Source organism: Megalops cyprinoides, chromosome 7 (assembly GCF_013368585.1).
Source record: "Megalops cyprinoides isolate fMegCyp1 chromosome 7, fMegCyp1.pri, whole genome shotgun sequence".
NCBI lineage: Eukaryota > Metazoa > Chordata > Actinopteri > Elopiformes > Megalopidae > Megalops > Megalops cyprinoides.
Genome location: NC_050589.1, coordinates 14694747 through 14716516, shown reverse-complemented (window position 1 = coordinate 14716516; position 21770 = coordinate 14694747). Strand labels below are relative to the sequence as shown.

General features: G+C 42.3%; 1 protein-coding gene across 2 annotated transcripts; it reads left to right on the top strand.

Moving 5' to 3' along the window:
• Window positions 1-1093: 1093 nt before the first annotated feature.
• LOC118780482 (RNA-binding protein 10) lies at window positions 1094-19802 on the top strand. Of its 2 annotated transcripts, none has more exons than XM_036533001.1 (23): window positions 1094-1147; window positions 2645-2750; window positions 2871-4482; window positions 4676-4765; window positions 4936-5005; window positions 7614-7687; window positions 11304-11378; window positions 11947-12256; window positions 12632-12789; window positions 13672-13772; window positions 13960-14029; window positions 14214-14265; window positions 14421-14494; window positions 14652-14772; window positions 15082-15179; window positions 15460-15741; window positions 16276-16428; window positions 16547-16615; window positions 16968-17189; window positions 17457-17531; window positions 17682-17758; window positions 18416-18467; window positions 18560-19802. In XM_036533001.1, exons 2-23 carry the CDS (start codon window positions 2704-2706, stop codon window positions 18650-18652), a joined length of 3975 nt encoding a protein of 1324 aa, XP_036388894.1. In that variant the 5' UTR covers window positions 1094-1147; window positions 2645-2703; the 3' UTR covers window positions 18653-19802. The 2 variants fall into 2 exon arrangements, with proteins under 2 accessions (XP_036388894.1, XP_036388893.1); XM_036533000.1 differs by having other exon boundaries at window positions 14211-14265.
• Window positions 19803-21770: the final 1968 nt, after the last annotated feature.

Below are 21770 nucleotides of genomic sequence, written 5' to 3'. Positions count from 1 at the left end.
AAAGCAATTTTATTAAATGCATACACTTTATTAAGTCATACATGTAATCAAATGTATTCATTTCTTCATGTATTTATTTATGTGTTATAAATGTACTTGTCTCTGGGACCCTTGGACCCTGTTTCTCATTTGTAAGCTATGTATTCCCTGACTGAACTGATCAATTTGATGGTAATAAAAGTTTCTTCATTTAAATGTTTGTGTGCTGATTCAGTCAAATTTCTCACCTTTCATTATCCTTCACGCATGAAAATTACCTATTTAAAAGGAATTACATTATTATTTATTATTATTATTATTATTATTATTACTACTACTTTCTTTCTTACATCTTTTAATACATTTATAGAACCGGGTCCAAACAATGGTCCTTGGATGCTATAGGAAAGATTGTCTTTCACGTAATGGAGATCACTGTCTGCAAAATATGCACTACTCCTAGGAGAGTTATCTTCTGTACTTCTTGGATGTTGATTTTGCTTGGAATCCGATAAAAATTTCCAAGCCTTTTTTTTTCAAGTCCTAGAGCTCGTATAACTACTGCTATAATCTCTGTGGACATTCCCCACATCCTTTTGATCTCAGTCTCAAGATCCTTGGCCTTTGTATATTATTATTATTATTATTATTATTAGTAGTAGTAGTAGTAGTTGTATTAGTAGTAGTGGCTATGTTGTCATTGCTAGTTGTAAAAGACGTAGATCTCCTAGTTTTAGTAATAACATCATAGTTGTTGTGTGGTTAGTCAGAGAGTTTACTGAACTGTAACTATATGAATTATTGCAGATTATTATTTCTTTACAACTAGTATAGTGCTGAAAGGAATGAATGCTGAACAATGAACGATAATGAATCATGGAGTTAGCTGACATTAAACATTCACTGTTTCTCACTGGCTCACGTCTCATGTGACTTTGCCAGAAAGTGAACTAAAATGTAAAGAACAACGTAACAGCGTATTCTGATCTGGCTCGGGTTACACGGCGAGCAGTTCGGAAATTGAGACAGTACTGAACTACAGTCTCCAGCACCCACTTCCCTGGAAGTGACACACCGGATTTCCGCCGCCCTCCATTTTTGATTTTTTTTAAATCAGCACTCCATTTTTGATTAGAGGAAAAGGCTGGGTGTTTGAAGAAAGGAAAAGGTACGTTCGTTATACGTTTGTTAATTGAAATCGTGTATTCTGAACAAAGTTTCAGAGTATATTAAATATTATTTTAAATCCGTTTTTAGCTATCTCAAACCTAATATAACCAGCTAAAGATGCAGAAAGATAATGAGGTTGGTGCGAGGTAGCTAACCAAATGCACAGCCGACTTGTAAGCAATTCCGTGATGTTAATTGCAATCGATATTTTCCCGGAAATTTGTAAAATTTAATACCACGAATATCACTGTGTGATAGGGGAGTTAATGTATTCAGCCTCTAAAAGGGTAAAAGAAATGGGAGGCTTAGCTAGCTATATAGCGAGCAACAAGCTAGTTTGCGGCTACGTTTTGGGCTAGGTAAGGTTGGGTCAACGTAAAGGGCAATGGCCTACGAGCTAGCTTGCTAACATGTTAGCTGGCTCGCTGCTAGCTAGTCCAAGGCAGGCCACCTGTCTTTTTTGCTAGCAATCGTCAATGTTTTACGGACAACAGTTTGATTTGACTGCATATTTTTAGCTTGTGCACTGTCAGTTGCATGCTAGGTAACAACCTCTAGTAGTACGCCGACATAATGCACTGCGACACACTGTATTACAGTTGTCATTGTAGCAAGCCACTTTGTACATACACTCGGATAACGTGAGCAAAGAATGACAATCCAAGCATTCGATTGGCCAATTTAACAGTGGTACCCCTGTCATGTATACTTCCAGGATGGAATATTTAGTGATAAATGATTGTGCTGCACTGTGGAGTCTGTTATTTTGGCTTGCTGTCTGTTCGTTGGCTTTCTGTTAACGTTCGCATCAAAGGTGAAAACCTTCGTGCTGGCATTCACGGCAGTGAATGGGCCAGCCCTCTCATACCTACAGTCTTCAAACCGTATGTTCCGCCAAAATCGCTGCGCTCTGCGACCATGGGGCAACTGACTGTCCCTTCCCGACGGGGTCGCTCCTCTCGGACGCGATCCCTGTCTGTACTGGTCCCTCAGTGGTGCAATGAACTCCTCTTGGGGGGCAGGGCAGCAGAATCACTGGCCATCTTCCGACGCAGACTGAAGACCCACCTCTTCAGATTGCATCTCAGTTCCACCTTAATCCCTGCCTCCTAACAACTGCTACTTGTATTACTTCCTGTTTATTGTAGATGTAGTGTCGCATTATGTTTTGGACTCTGTGATCTAGTGATTGATGTATGGTAATATACTTTGCATCCCTTGTTTAGTCAGGTTGGACAAGTTAACTTGCAGGGCTTGAATAGTGTTATGGTCCCCACTGGACTGGGAGTGTTGTTAGCCTGATCTGACGCTGTTGCTCATTTCAGCTTTAATGGATACTCTTCTGTTCTTTTGTGCTGGCAGTCGCTCTGGATAAGAGCATCTGCTAAATTAATGTAATGTAATTTAGTCTTACTCATGATGTGTCTTTATACTGCTCGTCTGTTGTGCAAACTACTTGATCTAAGGTTGTTTTTATTGCTCCATACTCTTTCAGATACCTAGGTCATAGAAGCAACCTGCCGGTGTAGGTGACTTCCTGGTAGAGAGGCAATCATGTGGGACGGTCCTCGACCAGGCCCACGTGGAGGGCCCCCCTTTCGGTAAGACCCCTCATTGGCTGAACAAGCACAAGCATGCTTGTAATGAATGACCTGAATACGGGGAGAGCAGATATTGGCTTTTATGTTGACTTATGCATAACGGTGGTTGTTTTCTTGCAGTGGGGAGATGTTTGAAGGCAGAGAAGGTCCTGTCCCTGAATTCAGAGGGAGAGATGCAAAGCCTATGGGTCACAGGCCTCCTGACCGGCCCCCTATGGACATGAGGCGATTTGATCGTCCCGCAGACGTGAGAGCCAGGGAAATGGAGCCTTTAGACATACGAGGAAGAGAGCCACACAGGAACTTCTTCAGACCAGGAGATGAGGCGGATGTGGGTATGAGAAGGCAATATGAAAAGGAAATGCGCAACAAGCCGCCAGGCCCTTCAGACTTTATGGGGCCTGGCAGGCACCCTTTAGATGTTGGTGGAAGGGACATGAATCAGAGAGGTCTGAGAGAGCCGGAAGAGGGCTTCATGGGTATGAGGGAACGGGAAAGGTTTCGCATGGATATGCCTGGGTTCAATGACCCTCCCATGGATTCTAGGAGACGGCTTCCAGTAGACCTTCTGGGTAGAGATGAGGGGTTTAGAGACATGCATGAGAGGGAAAGACCTCCTATGGGCATGGATGACATAGATGGGATGAACATGGATATGCCACCAAGACAGCGAGATATCATGGACTTTGATAGGAGAGGTGCAGCTCCACTGAATTCCAGGGGAAGATTTGAGTCTGATATGGACTTCAGAAACCGTATGCGACCCTCCTCTGAGTTCAGGGAAAGAGAGAGGTCACCCCTGAACTTCGGAGACAATGATGGGGTTCCGATGGATGTCAGGGGGAGACCTGATTTACCCCCAGATTTTGGGGGCATGAATAGACCCAATTTCAGGGCAGGTGAAGGGAACTTCAGAGAAATGGAATTTCCAGAACAAAGGGAACCGCCTATGGGTTTCCGGGGCAGAGAAGAGAGGCCGCATTCTGATGAGTGGCATGGCCGTGACATGAGGGAACGAGGGCCTTTTGTGCCGCATATGAAGGGAGGTCCTCCTTTCCAAAAGGGCAGGGAGAGATTCCCCGCAGCCAGAGGCAGAGAAGGTGCCTCTGGGGAGCTTGCCGAATTCCCGGGAAGAGACAGACCTCCAGCGGAGTTCCCTGGGGATAAAGAAGGGGCGTTCGGCTTTCCTCGTCCAGGAAGAGAGCCTTTAGACTCCCACAGCTGGGAGAGGAACGGACCCCCAGATCACTTCCATGGACGGGATTTAGCCCCGTTTGGCCGCAAAGGTTCTCAGGAACCCCCGCGTCTGCACACGGAGCCCCCGCCGCTAAATGCCCCGAGCCGAGAGAACGAGTCAAAGCGCTGGTCCAGGGACCGGGACCCAAAACACAACCTGAATGCGTCACTCCGAGGCAGGCCTCCCTACCTACGAGGTCCGGATTCTCTCCAAGGGAAAGGCCAGGCAGCCCAAGAACATGGCGGTGGAGAGGATCGAGCTCCCTATGGAGAGCAGAAAGACCCAATGCCCAAATTGGGACAAGAGGGAGGGCAGGAGGAGTTCCTAGAGAGCAGCGGTAGCGACTGTAGAGACCAGGACTACAGGGACATTGATTACAGGACAGGCTCAGGTCGTGCCTATGAGTATGAGTGTAGGGATCCACAAGGAACAGAAAAAGCTCCAAAAGAACCCAAGCCAGTTCCAGCCCAGAGATTCAATGACCCTGCTGCTCAGGTAGGTCATCCTGATGTTTATAAACAAAGTTTGTGGACAAACTAGCATCTTTAGTGTAAATTTCTGTCCTTTTTTTTATAGTAAAGTGCTTAACTCGTAATGCATTATGTAATATGTTGTAGAACAATAAGTTTTTAGCAGACTAAAACCCTGTTGATTAATTTTATATTCTTATATGAATTTTCTAACAAAGGATCAAGATTACAGAAGTGCATCTGTGAAGGAGAAGGTCTCGAACACGATCTCCATTACAGGAATTCCGAAAACCGCCACAATGGAGCAGGTATGAATGACATGGCCTGTGTAATTTGACATCTCTAGAAAATGTTTTCCCCTTCTCTTATACTTGGGCTTTAAAAATGTTTTAATACATTTCCATATATTGACTGTATTCATTTTTCTTCAGCATTCCTGCAGGGATAAAACATATATATATCTGTTTGTTTCTTGTAGATCCTTGGTGCTTTTGCAGTCCGTGATGGCATACCCATGCAGGGCATGAAAATAAAGAACGTTGTGCCAGGTGAGATAACATTGCCAATGAGGTGAAATAAGGAACCGAAACGAAGGCAATTCCGCTGTGTGAATTCGAAATACTCGCTTGGTTTTAACGCTTCTCAAACACCGATCGTAGAAAAAAAATCGCATACTTCCTCATCTTTGTCGACTTGACTGATTCAAGGAAACCAAGGCATAAAAAAGGCTGGTTACCAGAAAAGAGCAGCTATTATGCCTCTCCCAGCTGACATTCTGAAATGGGAACTTCAGGGACAGTGTTGTGTATAAAAAGTTCCCAAGTTTGAGACGTCCAGGCAGTACCAGGCTTTGAATGATGTCGGGACCTGTGATCATACATTGTCAGTGTCCTCGAAGACCAATCTTGAAGCAGTTTTATATTGTTCTTTAATCTCTTTTCTCTTCGCTTATGATTTTGGGATCATTGTTTACTGTTCTATCCAACTGAAATGTCATACTTGACCCGAATAAGTACATGTACATGCTTCATATAGACTTCTGGATTAGCTCTCTCGCTCTGTAATGCTATCTAGTGTTCTTGGCTTTGGTTGGTTCCTCATCCTATATGAATTTTTTGGCAACAATATTTTCTTCATGTTTTTGCGTTCATCCAAACACCTTTGCCGGTGAACAGGCTCTTTTTGTGGCCCTTGTTGAGATTTTACCTGTATGTCAAAGATTGAAGTAGATTAACTAACACAAAGATTCTACCAAAATTCCTTTCAGTTAAAGGAGAAGGTGAACGCAATCTCAATGTAGATTGCCTCTGCTGGATTTGACTGTTTTCACTTACATTCATTCACTCTCTTCTTGCGAGAGGCACTGTAGTCTTGAAATGATCTTGAAACGCGCATTTACATGGGCTGCTCAAATACCTTGTGCATTGTAACTTACGTCCTTGCCAGTCATGGTGACTCTGTTCATTCCATATGAATTGGAGGCAGTTTCCCTGCAAGGCCAGAGAATCCATTTATAAAACTGACGTAAACGAATGTGTTCTCAGGAGCATCCTGAAATATGTACTGCAAGTCTTTTGTATTTTAGAGCATAGTAGTTTTTAAAATGTGTTTGGACAAAAATACTATATTGGCTACCAGGATAGAAATATAGGTGTCAGGTGTCAGGATAGGTCTCATGTAGCAATTCAAATATTCAATATAGTCAACCTATAATGCAAGGGATTAATTTAAATTTTTTTCTAGCAACAAATTCAAAGTTGTGGAATTATAATTCCATACATTTCCACAAATATTTCAGAGCAATCACTTGTACACATGCTTTAGTTTGAGCACAGAAAATGTGCTTTGTACTTCTCTTGTGTCAGCATCGCGGTTGCCTTGGAGTGTAGGTTTACGCTACAATAACAGTTTCAAATATATAAATCAAATATGTGGATTAGTACGGTTTGTTGACAGTGAAGTAGACACAACACCGAGAGTCAGAGTTATTTTTACATAGAAAATAAAACATAGTGAACCAAAGTTCAGTAATTTTATCAATGCCTTTATTGATAGCATACAATGCATAGTATTGAAGAAATCTTCTACAGTATTCTTTGAAGAAATGCTTACATGAAATATCCATAAATGTTAAATATGTATGAATGCAGAGTTTAAAATGAGTCTCATTCAGTTACTTGAAAATGCAAAATAGGTGAAGTATTATATACTAGATTAAATTAATTTAAAAATCGCAAGACATTTTTCAAGCTTTGCTGTTCAAATCATAATTAGTGTTGTAATATTACCTTGTAAGCAAAAATATTATTTTCATTCCATGGATAATTTGTGCATCAAACATATTGACACAATAGCTAGCTATGCCAGTGTGTTATTAATAATTGCAAACCAGTCCATTTAAAAGTAAAGTAACGTTTCACATAGCAAGGATCCTATTAGTCAAATAAATTCAAAGATTTATTTAAAAATTAAGGTTAAGATTGGGGGTATATTATATGGGCATATTACTCGCTTTTCATTTTATGCGTTGTTGCCACAACCGCAAACTTTTTAGATAAATGTTTTCATGCAGCTTCTGTTGAAATGTTAGTTGCAGTACAGTTTTACTATTTGTAGGAGCATGACAGTGACTGATGAGTGACCACTTCATTTTCATTGTTATTTATACGTTTTTGAAATGGGTATCATTTGCGGTTTTTTCGGGTGCTTTGGCACGTTTCGGTACGCTTGCAGCCGTTTTTTGCCGAGTGAAATCTGCACAGTCTTTGTTAATGGCATGTGGCATGTGGGCCTGGTAATGAGGATCATTAGATTGCACAGAAGACACATGGAGAAATTGAATGTAAAATGTTACGAGTTTATCTGAGTATGGACAGGATGCTGAAGATCTGAAGATGTGTGCCTCATATGAACATACTGTTTTATGGTGTTGGAGGTATTGTGATCTCTCTGAGGTGGTTGTTCTCGCTGACAAGTCTCGCATTATCCAACAAAAAAAAAAAAAAAATTACGACATCTGCGCAAACAAAAATTGTTCTAAAATCTTTCCTCTCGTTGTATATACTTTTCTGTATTTTTTTTTATTTACTTGGCAACTGTTCACTTAACTGGCATTGACTAACACAGATCCATCTGTATTTTAAATGCTGTCCCCAGGTTACAGCTACGATACGGCCTATGTGGAGTTTTTAAACCTCGAGGATGCTGTCCACTTCATGGAGTCCAACCAGGTGGCCCTTCCTCGTCGCTCTACAGCCGCTGTGTCATCGGGCAGGAAGAAAGCCTGGGCTGGGGCCGGGTTGGGGGAAGGGGTGGTGGGGAAGGGAGTGTGTGGTTATGTCCATTTAAGGGCTCGGTAGGGGAGGGGTGGAGGTTGATCTCATTGTTTGGGTGTGTGAATTGAAAACCTTTCTGGTGTTGACGCATAACCTACTGTTGAGCCTGTTGCGATAGGGTTGCAGCATAGCTTATCGGGTTGAGAAGTTGAATTATTTATATGGTTGTGAGTTTTGCAAGAAGTAGTGGAGTTAGGATGTGCTCTGCATTTGTATGTAGACCACAGGAATTCTTTGGAGAATGTGCTTTCATGTACAGTACTGTTCCCCACAATATACTCCATTTTTTCAGAATAAGACTTAAAATAATAATGCAAACATATTAAACCCAAGTCATGCGTTTGATCAAGTTTGAAGTTTCTTATTGCTTTAAAAGCTTGGATATTTTTTGAAGGCTAGGGAGGTTCTTTCTCAAAATAATTTGATCTGGAATTAGCTTTTCAACATACTAAATTAGTAAAATTGACTCAAGGCAAATATAAAGAGTAAGCATTAAGAGTTAGGTTACTGATTCTTTAGCTTGTCTTAACTGTGATGGATTACAGGAGGGCTTGTTTGATCTATTGAAGATGAGATAGAAGCGCATATCTAATGTTTTATGCTTTCTGTTCGTTTGTAGTCATTCATCCACTCTGGCGGTCTCTTACAGCAGTGTCTGATGTCTGATTCCTTAGACGGTTGTTGCTGTGGTACTCAGTATTCAGCCCTTACCTCTTAAATGTGCTACAGGGTTGCAGCGATTGATGCGTGCATGAGAGCGGTAATAAAGAGTATGTCAAGGCTTGAAGTTAACACATGTCTTTGGCATCTTTTGGAGGGCAATTTTGCATCACAGTTGTGTGATAAACAGCAAGTGGAAAGAAAGGGGAGTAGGGGGCTTTGTAGGATTATAACAAGGCTCTTGGTTTATCAAATTGAAAACCAGCTCAGTGGTTGAAACGACACGAGTTTGAGACCACGTCCATGTTCACCCTTTTGTCACAGATGTCTCTTTGGGTTTGAATATTCTTAATGAGTATGAAGTCCCTAGGATGGGCCTGTCTGGGTTCTCAAGGCTAGAGTCACCGTGCATTGAAGTATGTACAAAATGATTGTGGTTTTGGGGGAGGTTACTGTTACTTACTGTATACAAAATCGGTGATAAAAAGCAAATATTATCCTCATGCAGGTAAGATGACTGCACCAAAGTAGATGCATAGCTTAGTTCTCTTCCCAGTGCTGTCTTTGTTCATAACCTGGATATTCCGTGCGCTTGCGACCTGGTCTGGTTGCAGGACCACGTTCAGTACTGTCTAGATGGTCTGGTGGGACTGTGTTGAGCAACACTAGTCAAACTACGCACTTTCATAGAGCTGTGGAACGTAGGGCATTTGTTCATTCAGTGTCACTTCTAATTCTAACCTGAAGAGGTTTTGTTCCTTCCCTCTTTCTGCGTCCTTCGTTTTTCTCGACACAGCAACATTCCTGTGGCACAAGGCTACGGCTGGATGCAAAACTCAAAAAGTTCTTTCAAGTTGGGAGGGCTGTCAAGCCTCTTCATTTTCATGCACTTGTTTGACAGTCTTCTGCTGGATGTTCTCCATAATCTTAGCACCTTCACCCAAGTTTTCTGTGGAGTGGTGTTCCAGTCTCTTCTTTTTTACACTGGAAGACTAGCCCGTTGCTTTTTTTTTGTCTTCTTTTAAGGAACTCTCAGGTGGATTTCGCGATTCTTCAGCTTTTCTTCCTTATTGTCTGCTATTGGATCGAATCCTTATCGGGTCTCTTCCAAGCTCATCCAAGCTGAGAACTATTGGAATTCAACTTGTGACCTCTTTCAGACCACAATTTTTCATTTGTTTATTATACTATGCAGGAATTTGTGGCTCCCTCAGTGATTTATGAACGCTGGCAAGGATATGCGTGGTCAGTCTATTTGGGTATGTCAGTGAAGTGCTTTCAGGATCAGCGCTTCTGGCTTTGAGTGGGCGCACATAAATTTTTCTTCTCTCTCGAAAACTGAAATGACCAGTAGGTTTCTCGTTTCACCCAACATAGTTTCTGCTCGGCCTCTGAGGATTTGGATGAAGATGACAAATCACCAGGGTTTTAGTAATTGATTTACTGAGAGCTAAAAACTAAACAAGGATGTATGCCACTAACACAGATGACTTGAATCAGATCATTCTTCTGAAAATGAGTCCGTTGTTGGGTTAGTGTAGAATCGCACTTGTGTGATTTGTTGTGCATTTAGCAATGGTTTTAAATCGGCATCTGTAAGTGTTTTAGCCCTCGCATTTTACATTCCCAGTTTTGATTCAGAGAATCTTCCTGTCTGTTTATTCACATCTGAAATACTGAGGCATATTTTATTGGCTGCGCTGTTTTCAGACCCGTTTCTTTCTAATTATGCCTAGAATGATGCAGTCCGTTGGTTTCTAGAAGACACCATTCTTGTCTTGGCCAGCAATGATTGTTGTTGATGGAATAAAAGTTGGTCAAATTTCAGTCTGTCCTGTTTGATGGAATCAGCATAGTGAGAATGGCACAGATACTGAGATGCCTCATTTTGCCTGTACTACCTTGTTCTGTCTGAGGTTTTTCCCCATCTTGGTGGGAGTTGTTGATTCTATACATATTTAGAGAGATGATTAATGTTTCAAAATTCTTTCTGCTATATACTAAATGTCTTTACTTATTTGGGGTATTAACCACATTTATATGTGTAATGTTGCATGTTACAGTACATGTCTAAGATAAAGTATCACATTTTTTGAATGAGGGCAGCAGCTTGCATGCCTGAACATGCCATCATATCAGTAGTTTGAATGCTTTTAAACAGACATTCTGAGGCAAACCAGAATATTATGTTGTCAGTCAAATCAACTCATAAAGACACTCCATCACAAGTGTGGCATTCTGTTGCGTAGTGTAACGTACACTATGTCCCCTGCGTGTATGTTGTCTAGGAATACACATTGCGGAAGTGCATCAGTAGAATAACTGCATAATCCCTCCATAATTTTGAAACTGGAAACGGCAGAGAAGCTTTTATGGACTGTCTTTACTGTCTCTCATGACTTCTACTGCCTTATTACAATACATTGTTGAGGTAATGCAGTGTAATGTCACCCTCAATGGGGTAAAAACCACTCAAAGGACATTGACCATCACTTCAAAGACATTTTGATGGATGGTCACTTTTACCCACCTAAAGTATTGATTTTAGTCTTCACATTGTATGTAACAATGTACCTCACATTGTTTTAGGGGAAGTAGCAACTCCTCAAGGGTAATTTGTATTTCGTGGCCAAAAATGAGGGGTGGGGAAGAAACACCTTTCTGACGGTTTCTTGCTAACAGTGACCGACACTGCGAATAAAGACATCTTATCGTCGCAGCGCTCGCCCACGTCAGCCTCTCCACTGAGAGGATAGAACTTTACAGAGGGAGGAGATACAAGAGGCTTTGTGTCACATGTTCAGTCCCCGAAGGACGGTCTGAGTGAGAATGAACTCTTCCTGTTTTTCAGGGATCCCTGAAGGTTGGTGTTAAGACTGCACTGATGAGATACATCCAGCCAGACAGGAGCTGCAAGGAGGCTCCTGTAAGTCCCATCACTGACATGTCTTGCTTTCAAATGATCAACTTATGAACTCCTGAAGCTGCTTAATAACAAACTGAGAAACGCTGCTTTAATCTAACATGAATGATTTTCAGAATACAGCAATAACAATAACCGTGTCTGTTTGGTATGTTCGTTTGTCTGAACCTGTTTGAAATTAAACACTTTCCTCTGTACATCAGTCCGATCTGCTGACTTGATACCTTGGTTATATTAACATTTACATTTATTCATTTGGCAGATACCTTTATCCAAGGGGCCTTAAAAGTGAGGTAGAGTACAACACAAGCAAAAAAAACCATATCGAGTCAACAATATTAGAAGTGCTGAATGACTAGGTTTCAGTGGTTGGCCAGACAAGGTACCTTGGTTAAAAGTTAGAGAATCCCCTGATGTGACAAAAAGAATCTCCTTTGTGCCACAGAGTTTTCAAGCAGCTGTGTATTTGCTGTGCATCTGGTATGTGCTTAAAGGTTCTTGGTTGCTGCAGTAGACACTAAGGTCTGCCAGTAGTAGTGCTCTTCGCTCATGCCTGCTTTCCTACCAACAGGAGCCGATGCTTAAGGATCCCTTGCCTCAGGAGCCCCTCCTGCCCACCCCTGTGATGGCAAAGGCACAGCCCCCGGACATGGCCCATCAGGATGGGCACCACCAGAAGCCTCCCCCTGACCCGCTCTCCCACGGGGCCTGGCAGCGGAGCTCCGATCTGACCCCCGAGGCCTGGCAGCAGCAGATGGACCGGCAGCAGCAACAACAACAGCAGCAACAGCAGCAGCAGCAGCAGGAGGGGGAGTCATGGGGTGCCCGAAACCCTCGCCACCCTCCTCGGCAGCTAGACCCCATCTTTAAGGAGAGCAAAAGTGAGTTGGAAATTTGGATCTTTTGGTACAGTAGACTGGATAAGTCCAGAGCTGGACTGTCCCATTCCAATCATCTAAACGATTCAAACCCACAGGTGATAATTGCCCTTCATTTTACCTTATTCAGTTCTCTGTCAAGGACTAAAAGCCTGCTTTATACCTATAACATGCCTTTCAGTTTAACGACCCTTCAGAAGGAAGAAAAAGAATTTATTCTCACTTATCTCGGACACTGAAACACTTAAGTGTCTTCAAAGGGAAAGTCTGCAAAGAGGCCATGTGTATCTTGCAGGGGGTGTAGACATTTGTGTCTGAGGACTTAGAAAGATAGAGTGAAAAAGCTGAAGAGTCACCACCTTCTCCCGTTGTCCACAGCCATGATAATAAAGAATGTGAAGCCCACCACAACAGTGGAAACCATCCTGAAGGCTCTTGACCCCTATGCCTACCTGGATGAGAGGAATGTTCGGCTGGTGAGGGGAAAGCCCCTTGGGGCCAAGTGCTTCTGCTTCGTGGACATGGACTCTCATGAGGTAACAGACAAATCCACCATGTGACCCAGGGCACCTTCAAAATATCATGTATCCACCACATTTAAACAGATACCAGTCTGTTGGTTTTAACTATTAACTATGAACTATTTTAAGTACTAAGCAGTGATGGACAAGTATAGGTAGACCTTATACAACAAAGTAGATTCATTCCATTAGTTTGGTTAGCCACATTATTAAGAATTTAATTACACAAGACATAAATAGCATCACGTCTACAGGGATGCATTCCATCGCTTTAGAAAATTGGGGTATGTAGCAATACCGTGTGAAATGTGACAATGTCAAATGCACCTTAAACATGAAATACTCATATGTATATTGTACATACATTTACCCTTGTGTTTTCCTTGTTGCTGTCACTGTAATGTCCATCACCTTAGCTCCATCTATTAATTGTACAATTGTTCACCTTTTCTGCCTCAGTAGTATTTAGTATTTGGTAGAATTTTCTTTCCTGGTAATATTTAAAATTTAGTGGATCAGTAGTTTGTGCCAGCTGTTATTAGGGAACATGGAAATTGTTGGATATCCTTACATCTAGAATGTGTCATTTTGTGTCTCTAGTTCTTCATGTCCACTAAAGTATTAAAGTAAGTTTTAAGTGTTTTTAGTGTGGATGTGGGTTTTCCCAACTCAAAAATCCAACAGATAAACATTTGCATATGAAACTAAAGTCTGTGAGGGACTTTGTCATTTTAGACTTTTTGAGGGTCAAAGCTTAGATGTGTTCCTTCAAATGAATCCCACAAGGAATATGCGTCTGGAACGCGAGGTGTTTTGTTACAAGCAGTTTTTGGGAACAGAATAATCTCTTAGGTCAGGATGGGACTGATTTGTATATGTGAACATGTTTCCTTTCAGCAAGTAACTCGACTGGTGGAGCTCCTGACTAAACCCCCACCTCTAATGATTGATGGAGTCAGGGTTTATGTGGAGGTGGCAAAACCTTTGAAGAATCAAAAGTGAGTCAGTCTGATGAACGCATGTCTCCTGTATCTGGCCAGTAATACACTATGTAATTCTATATGTTTTCGGAGGAGTTCCAAGTTTTGGAATAGAATGTAAGGAAGTGCTTGAATGTGTCAATTGTTTATATTCAGTTGAAAATGAATATACTGTTATTAAATCTGAACTTCATGTCTATTTCAGTTACAAGAGGGAGTTTGATAAATCCAATACCTCTCTCTTGGGATACCCTCCAGAAGCCATCATGATGGAGGTAGGTCTTTCACCAAGGGGCTGAGTGAAAATCCAAGGAATGCACAGAGTTATGGGGTATTAAACAAGGAATTATGTCACTAATGCACCTTAAGTGGAATGGTGTGAATGAAATGAGTGGAAATTGCAGGCTTAAAGGTTGTCATAATGAAGACTAACGTGGATTCATCCTCTCCCTGCAGCAGTACTACCCCCAGCCTGTTCAGGCACCACTGGCGGCCCCAGCTGTTATTCAAGGTAGGACCACCAACAGTTGTATGGGCTTCAGTTGGTGTTTTAAGAATCCCTCATATGTAAATTGTTGGTGTTCAGGACAGTCGGCAAGAGAGATCCAGCATGCACTGTGCTGTGTTTGACAGAGTGTAATGCTTCGTTTTCTTCTCGCTTCCCAGGGGATCCCGTGTTGCCAGCCACCAGAGACGCTACGCTGACACCCAGCCCTCACCTACCCGCAAACTTGACACCGGTGAGCTGCCACTGTCAGCCGTTTAGGTGTCACCTTTCCATAATGCCACAAGAGCAATCTATTTGTACTTTACACATCCCATTAAAGCAAGTGCTGATGTATGCAGGAGTTTCATTCTTGCAGTTATAAAAACAGAGTTGTCTTTTTGAAATTTCAGGCTGTTCCTTATGTTGAAGCTCCAGCTGTTGACCCCTCCTACCAGGCGGCTGACCCTCAGGCGCCCACCGCAGCACCAGTACTCGCAGCGACAGGAGAGGCTGCGGACACCTATAGCTATGGTAAGGGCTTCTAGGACCACTGATAATCACAGTATAGAGTCTGTATTTGCTAACCTCAGCTGGAGCATTTAAATCACAGTGAATGGGCCAGATGTAGTGGGAGATACTGTGCCAAACTAATTTGTTTCTCTAACATTGCTAGATGGGATTGCTGTAAAATAACCACAGTGTTGTAGAGACCTTTTGGTACTATTCCATGGTTGTGCGCACTGTACATTGTTTTGGATAAGTTTCATCTTAAAGAATAATCATCAAAGTCTCACAGCGCTGCTGTTTCATGCCTGAAAAATTTTTCATCGGCTTCTCCAGCTACAGACACCCCAGATATGTCGACATACCTGTATGATGCCACATCTGGATTCTACTACGACCCCCAGACAACACTATACTATGACCCCAGTTCTAGGGTGAGTGTTGCACAAGTTTATTGTTTTGGTTTATGTGGAGGAACGTCCAGAACACAAGACCTTGCACCAAGTAGGGTGTGCTGACTCCTTGGCATACATTTTTGTGCTAAATAAAGAATTGCAGGAATGAAGGTGGTAACCTGTATAGTTTTATGTTGTAATCAGAGTGGTAACCTGTATAGTTTTATGCTGTAATCAGAGTGGTAACCTGTATAGTTTTATGCTGTAATCAGAGTCTCTCTCCCCCACCCCTCCCATCTTTCTGTGAATGCGCATGCAGTATTTCTACAATGCGCAGACCCAGCAGTACCTGTACTGGGACACTGCCACAAAGACGTACATCCCAGTGCCAGGGTACACCACAGACACCCAGCCCCCCGTGTCCCAGATCAGTGTCCCAGCGGCACCAGTCACCGACATGCCGGCCGCAGACGCACCTCTGGAAATGAAGAAACCCACAGAAGCAGTAACAGAAAAGAAGGAGGAAGAGGAGCCCGCACCTCGTACAGAGAAGAAAGAGAAGGAGAAAGAAGACAAACCCAGGAGTTTGGCAGCGTTCAAGGTAAAAATCTAACCTCCCACAGGGAGTGTACCACACTGTCTTTACCCCAACATTACATTACATTATATTCATTTAACAGATGCTCTTATCCAGAGCAGCTTCCACCACAAAAAAACCCAAGTGTTGCTTTTCAAGTTGAATGAGCAGCAGTGTCAGACCAACACGGTTTGAACCACTCTCTGCTTACCCAACATGGAGGGGCGCGTTCTCTGTTTACCCCACACAGACTGAACCGGTCTGTTTTCATCCCAACACAAAGTGAATCATTCTGTCTTTATCTCTACAGCGGAATGTTAGCTCAGCGTTTGTGTCAAGAATTGCCGTGTGTTAAGTTAATGGGAATTGGTAGAGATTCAGTGAACAGCTCAAATGAACAGCTGAGCTCAGCCTCAGGACATCATGATCAGTTGTGTTTGAATATGTTAACAGTTTCATTTTTTTTCTTTGTTATTGTGCCATTTCTGAAGGCAGTCTCTATATCCTCAAGGGAGTAAGCTGGAGCGGAGGTTATTATTAACGGGTGTTTATGTGCAGATCATGAAAGACATGGAGCGCTGGGCCAAGATCCAGAACCGCCAGAAGGAGAGCGTCCGCGTGCCGTCACCGGTTCTCAAGACGCCTGCCGTGGCCGAGGAAAAGAAGTCCTCGAAGGCCGCCGATGCAGCCTTCGCCATCTTTGAGAAGAAGGTGAGGAAAACGTGTGTCCTGGCACAGAGAGGCGCAGACACGGAGACATGTTTCACAGCCCCCGCCACCCCCGCTAGCGCTTTCTTCATGTACTGATGTTTGTGTGGTTTCTACATAGGGCACAATGGGTGATGATCTCTTCAAGAAACCTTTAGCTCCGCCGAAGAAAGAGGAGAAGAGCACAAAGGTAAGAACTAGTCAGTGTGCAAGTGCCTAGTCTGCACAATCATCTCATCTATTACAAATGGAGTTTTTTGGACCTAATATTGAGGGATATTCCTAAACAGACGGAATAATAGTAGAAAGAATTACAATAACAGTAGCATGTAGATTTGTCTTATTAGCGAGTTGTAGCAAATTAAAAAACAATTAAAGTGTTTTAGGAGAACTGGAAAAATTCTTGATGCGTTGGCACTGAAGTGAGTGAAAGCTTTTGTTGATCAGCAGTGGGCGTCCACATACAGTTAGCCCTTACAGTCTCCCCTTCATGTGCCTCCCCTGGGGGTTGTACCATGTCCTCAATCCCTTCCCCTGCACAGCGGCCCATGGGCTCTCTGGGGCTGCTGGTGGCAGACTACGGGGCTGGCAGCGATGAGGAAGAGGAGGAGAAGCACGAAGCCCCGCGGGTGGCAAAGAGCCAGCCCGAGGAGAAGGAAGACAAGCTGACGGACTGGAAGAAGATGGCCTGCCTGCTGTGCCGGAGGCAGTTCCCCAACAAGGACGCGCTGGTGCGCCACCAGCAGCTCTCCGACCTCCACAAGGTACCATGTCAGTCTATCTGCGTAACAGCTCCTGTGTTTGTCCCTTTAAGATGAGGACATTATTGTTTCTTCATTAATCTTTACAAGTCCTTTGTAATCTGACAGGGATCTCTGATTAGTGTATAATGTCCAGTAGTCGTACATGTACTTAATGGATAAATAAAAACTTGTCTCCTGTTGTAATGTCATTGATACTAACGTTGAGGCCAAAAAGCTTTGTGTTAAGTGTGCTATGGAATAATAACCTTTATGTTCTTGTCATGCTAGCAAAACATGGAGATCCACCTGAAGATCAAGAGGTCCAAGAAGGAGCTGGAGGCTCTAGAGAACCAGGAGAAACAGGTGAGGTGCAATCACTGCTTCTGATGGTCATTTTATGTACTGGTTGTATGATGGTTGTGATGATTTCTGTAATTGGTTCAACCATCTGGCAGATATGGATTTACTGAGCTTGAGAACAGTTATATGATGCTGCACCTTCTCTTGCTGCAGATGAGCTCCAGAGACACAAGTAGCCCTCCGGAAGCCAAGAGGAAGAAATATCAGAACTCCTGGTCCAGTGCTCCCAGGTCTCTCTTTTTAAAACCATAATACTATGAGCTATTATGCATTTTTCACTCTCACTTCAACTTTACAACTGCTTTTAAATCGTAATAAAATTTTGTCTGGAGACAATCACATTTTAATAATGAACATATTGTACAGTTGATAGAGACCACACAACTGAAACTAAATTCAGATGAGTGATAGTCTTGTACAGCTGGGTATAATGGCTTTTTTTTGCTGGCTTTCTGCATTTAGCCTTAGGGGGAGATCATGCTCCATCATTAAACTGCAAAGTAAATTGTAATATTCTGGTGGCAGTCTTTATACTTGATTTCACATTTTGAAATTTAGATTGAAGATGCTCGTACTTAAGTAACAGGCTGACCTTGATAGGTGAGGAAATTCTTGGTAAACTGTTTAGAATATTAACTAAATGACTTTTAACTCATCTGTCCTATTTAAGGGCATGCAATCAACAAAAACAGAACAGTACAATCTCCAGACACTGTGTTTCAGTGTTTGAGAGAGGAGCTGATATTACTCCATACAATAGATGTCTAGAACAATGTTGTATTACGTGCTTTTGAAGACATACTTTTGGGTTTGTGTGTGTTTGCTATGGTCTGCAGCCGTGGAAGTCTATGCCGGCTTTGTCAGTAACAGAACATTCCGTTTTTCAGGGAAACGCATAAGACATCGGATAGACCTGGACTAGGCGCAGAGACTATGGAGGTAAGTGTGAAGGAGGCTGTCACTTAGGTAAATTAATGAATTAGTTCTGTTTAGTGAGGAAGTCATCCTCCTTTCCCCCTTTTTTTTCACAGAGGAAGAAGAAGGAACCTGTTGTCTGGAATCATGCCACATACAAGCAGGCAGTGCGCAAGGCCATGTTTGCCCGCTTCAAGGAGCTGGAGTGACCTCGCCTCCTGTCCAGCGCAGTCAGGAACAGGGCTTCCAGATCCTGTGTGTTAATGACGCGTGTCGTTCCCGTTAAGGTGTTCTGAGTGACTTCCAGTCCGTTGCTTCTCGACTTTGCATTGCATTCCCCACCACTTCCTCCTCTTCTCGGCTGCAGCGATCTCTCTCCAGCAGGTGAGGCTGTCGGGACCAGCCGCTGACCTCAGTGAGCATCTATCTCCGTGAGCGTTGGTCAGAGATCATCGCTGCTGTGGGCAGAAGGATGTGGTCTGGAATGTGAGCTGGGACCTTTCGGTGTTCTCCTCCCTGGGGTGCTCCGTGTGTAGGAACGAGCAGAGCAATACACCACCACGCCCGCAGGCCTGATTCAGGGGTTAGCCCATAAGCTACAGGGATGTGATAAACTGAGCCTGCTGTGCCTGGCGTGCACGCTGGACAACTTCAGGGCCTTCTCCTTTTGGGCTCGACCAACAGGAGGCAGAGCGGTCCATAAAACCCCTCTGTGACGTCTGCCTTTAGCTCATATCAATGTGTTAGGGACAGAGGCTTAATATATATTGGAGTCCTCTCATGTCATGATGTGGCTGAAGTGTAGTATTGTGAGGTTTTGCCCTGCAGCCAAACGTGCGAGGCTCGCTGTGTTCGTCACACAGTCCTCTGTCGTGATCCACCAGCTGGCTCCAGCAGCACGAAACGCATTTTGTTTTCTTTATTTTAACACGATTTTTACATTGAGTCTTATTTTCCCCTGTAAAATGTTCTGTACTCTGTATTATGTGTATACTTTTTTTTAGTAAAAAAAAAATCAACAGGTGCTTAATTGAGTGTTTGTGATCTTGTCTAATGGGTTATGAATGGAACAGAAAAGAATCTTTCATATGTGGAAACTATAGGTTTTGGCTTCTGAGTGGAGAATATTTGTTTCTTATTTTACTGCATTAGACCAATCCCTACTGGTTATTACATGTGTGATCAGACATGGCAGTATAGTCATTCAGGCCCTGAAAAACAATAATTGGGATTGTCTGCATACAACCTGTACCTCTCACTGCTACAAGTCTGGATGTCTCAACTGGTCCATTTTCAATACATTCGAAAACTGCACTGGTAATCCTCAAGTCTCAAGCACCAAAATACATTGTTCTGTGGAATTGAAATCCTGATCTTGGAGAAATCCTTTTCTATATACTTTGTAACATAATATGGAACTAAGATCAACCAACGGTAAGCCTGCATTTTGTGCAATGAGAGGGTGGGAGCATAGCTTAAAAAAAATTTCTACAATGGCAAGATGTATGTAAAACTTGAACTTTCATGAAAATGTCTGCCCCTGTGACAGTAGGCTTGATTTCAGCACCTTTATGGAGCTACAGTTGCTGCCAGTTCAATCAGAAAGGAGCACTGTGGTAATGGACATGTTTGCATCTTCATGTTGTTGTTCTTGTCCACTCTTTGCTTTTGTTTCAAAATGAAACTAGTGATTTCTGATTATCCAGCCATCATTCTCCTTTATTAACTAGCAGCCTGCTAGTGGTCCACACACAGAGAAATCAGAGTGAGCTGTAAGCCATGATGAAGCTGTACAGTGCAAAATGCTAAGTGTATGGTGTATGCTAAGGTGTATAGTACACTGCGGCACGATTATGTATCAGGTAAGTATTGTGAAAGGGTTCATAAATATTTATTTGCCTTTTTAATATGCAATTATTTGTAAAACTTTGCTGTTGCTGCTTGGTGTCTTGCTGATTATTTACATCTATTCATGCAAAAAGTGATGCCTCCGTGTTTTCACATCTGGTAAATCATGTTAAATCAGATTTTTTTCATAGAGGACATGAATGAGTCTGCAGGCTGCTTTAGATTCATTATGGTAATTCAAGTTCACAGGCTCTCCACAAGGTGGAAGCAGAGAGCTGTGTTTATGGTTTAATTTTTGTAGTGTGCAAATATGTACAGGTCCCTTGGTTTATTCATACCTTAGATTGAATATAAACAAAAATGTGATGTACATATTCAATCATGCACATATTGGATCCATTTTTAAAAATATTAAAAGACTTCGCTCTGCATTTCTAAGATTATATTGTCCTCAATTTTATTTCGGAAAATATGAGGGTCACAATGTTAGTGTTTCATAAACCTCTGGTGTGGATTACATCAACAAGGCACTGTCACTTTTTTATGAGGTTCTGCCACTTTTGGGGGGACTTTTGAACACTCTTCAGGCAGAATTGTTGAACTTCCTTAAGATCTTTATTTTTTGTTTGTGAAAGTGGGTTCAAACCACAAATACTCTACTGGATTGAGGCCTGGAGACTGAGATGGTCAGTTATGCATATTTATTTTGTGCTCCTTTAACCGTTTCTTTGTTGCTTTGGATGAATGCTTTGGAATGTCCATTTTCAGCCAAGCTTGAGCTTCTTGGCAGGAGGGATCAGGTTTTCGGCCAAAACGTCCTGGTACATGTTAGAGGGAATTATGAACTCCATCTTTACAAGTAGATGTGATACAAACCAAAAATGTATTAAACCCCTGCTGTATTTCACAGTATGCATGGAATCGTTCTCAACGTAAGTATCACTTTCCGTTCCAAAAATAAAGCAGATGAACGTGTCCAAAAAGTGCAATTTTGGTGTTACCTAACCATGAGACACTTTCTCAGCTGTCATTCAGATGTAAATGCATATTAATGTTATCTCTTTTTGTGGCTTGCCTTCAAAAGAAGCTTCTTCAACCTGTGCCATGTATGCAGCTTTGAATGAAATCAGGAACCCATTGGATGCCTCTATATAGTTCAAGAATCTCCCATTGAATGTCCAAAAAGTAGAGTGTAAGCGTAGGTTTTGTTTGTCGAATTAGATTTAGCTTTAGACTTATAGATTACTTTAAGGTGGGAATAAATGTGACCCTTGTTAATTTCATTGTGAGCAATCTGAATTTGCTCTTTTCAATGGTAGATTGAAGAGATTGAAATCTAACATTTTAAACCTAATCATAATCATATATAGGGTACTTAATATGAAGTGCATTTCATTCTTTGTTTCACAAGTAAAAATCCATCTCAAGAACAACTTGTCAAGGTTCTGTATAAGGGGTCAGTGTTTTTATACGAAATGG

Excerpts from the sequence above, each read along its gene's own strand:
- LOC118780482 (XM_036533000.1), top strand. The coding sequence starts at position 2,704 with ATGTGGGACGGTCCTCGACCAGGCCCACGTGGAGGGCCCCCCTTTCG. Across the intron at positions 16,429-16,546 it reads TCGCCATCTTTGAGAAGAAG|GGCACAATGGGTGATGATCT; the intron begins GTGAGGAAAACG and ends GTTTCTACATAG. Across the intron at positions 17,759-18,415 it reads TCCTGGTCCAGTGCTCCCAG|GGAAACGCATAAGACATCGG; the intron begins GTCTCTCTTTTT and ends TCCGTTTTTCAG.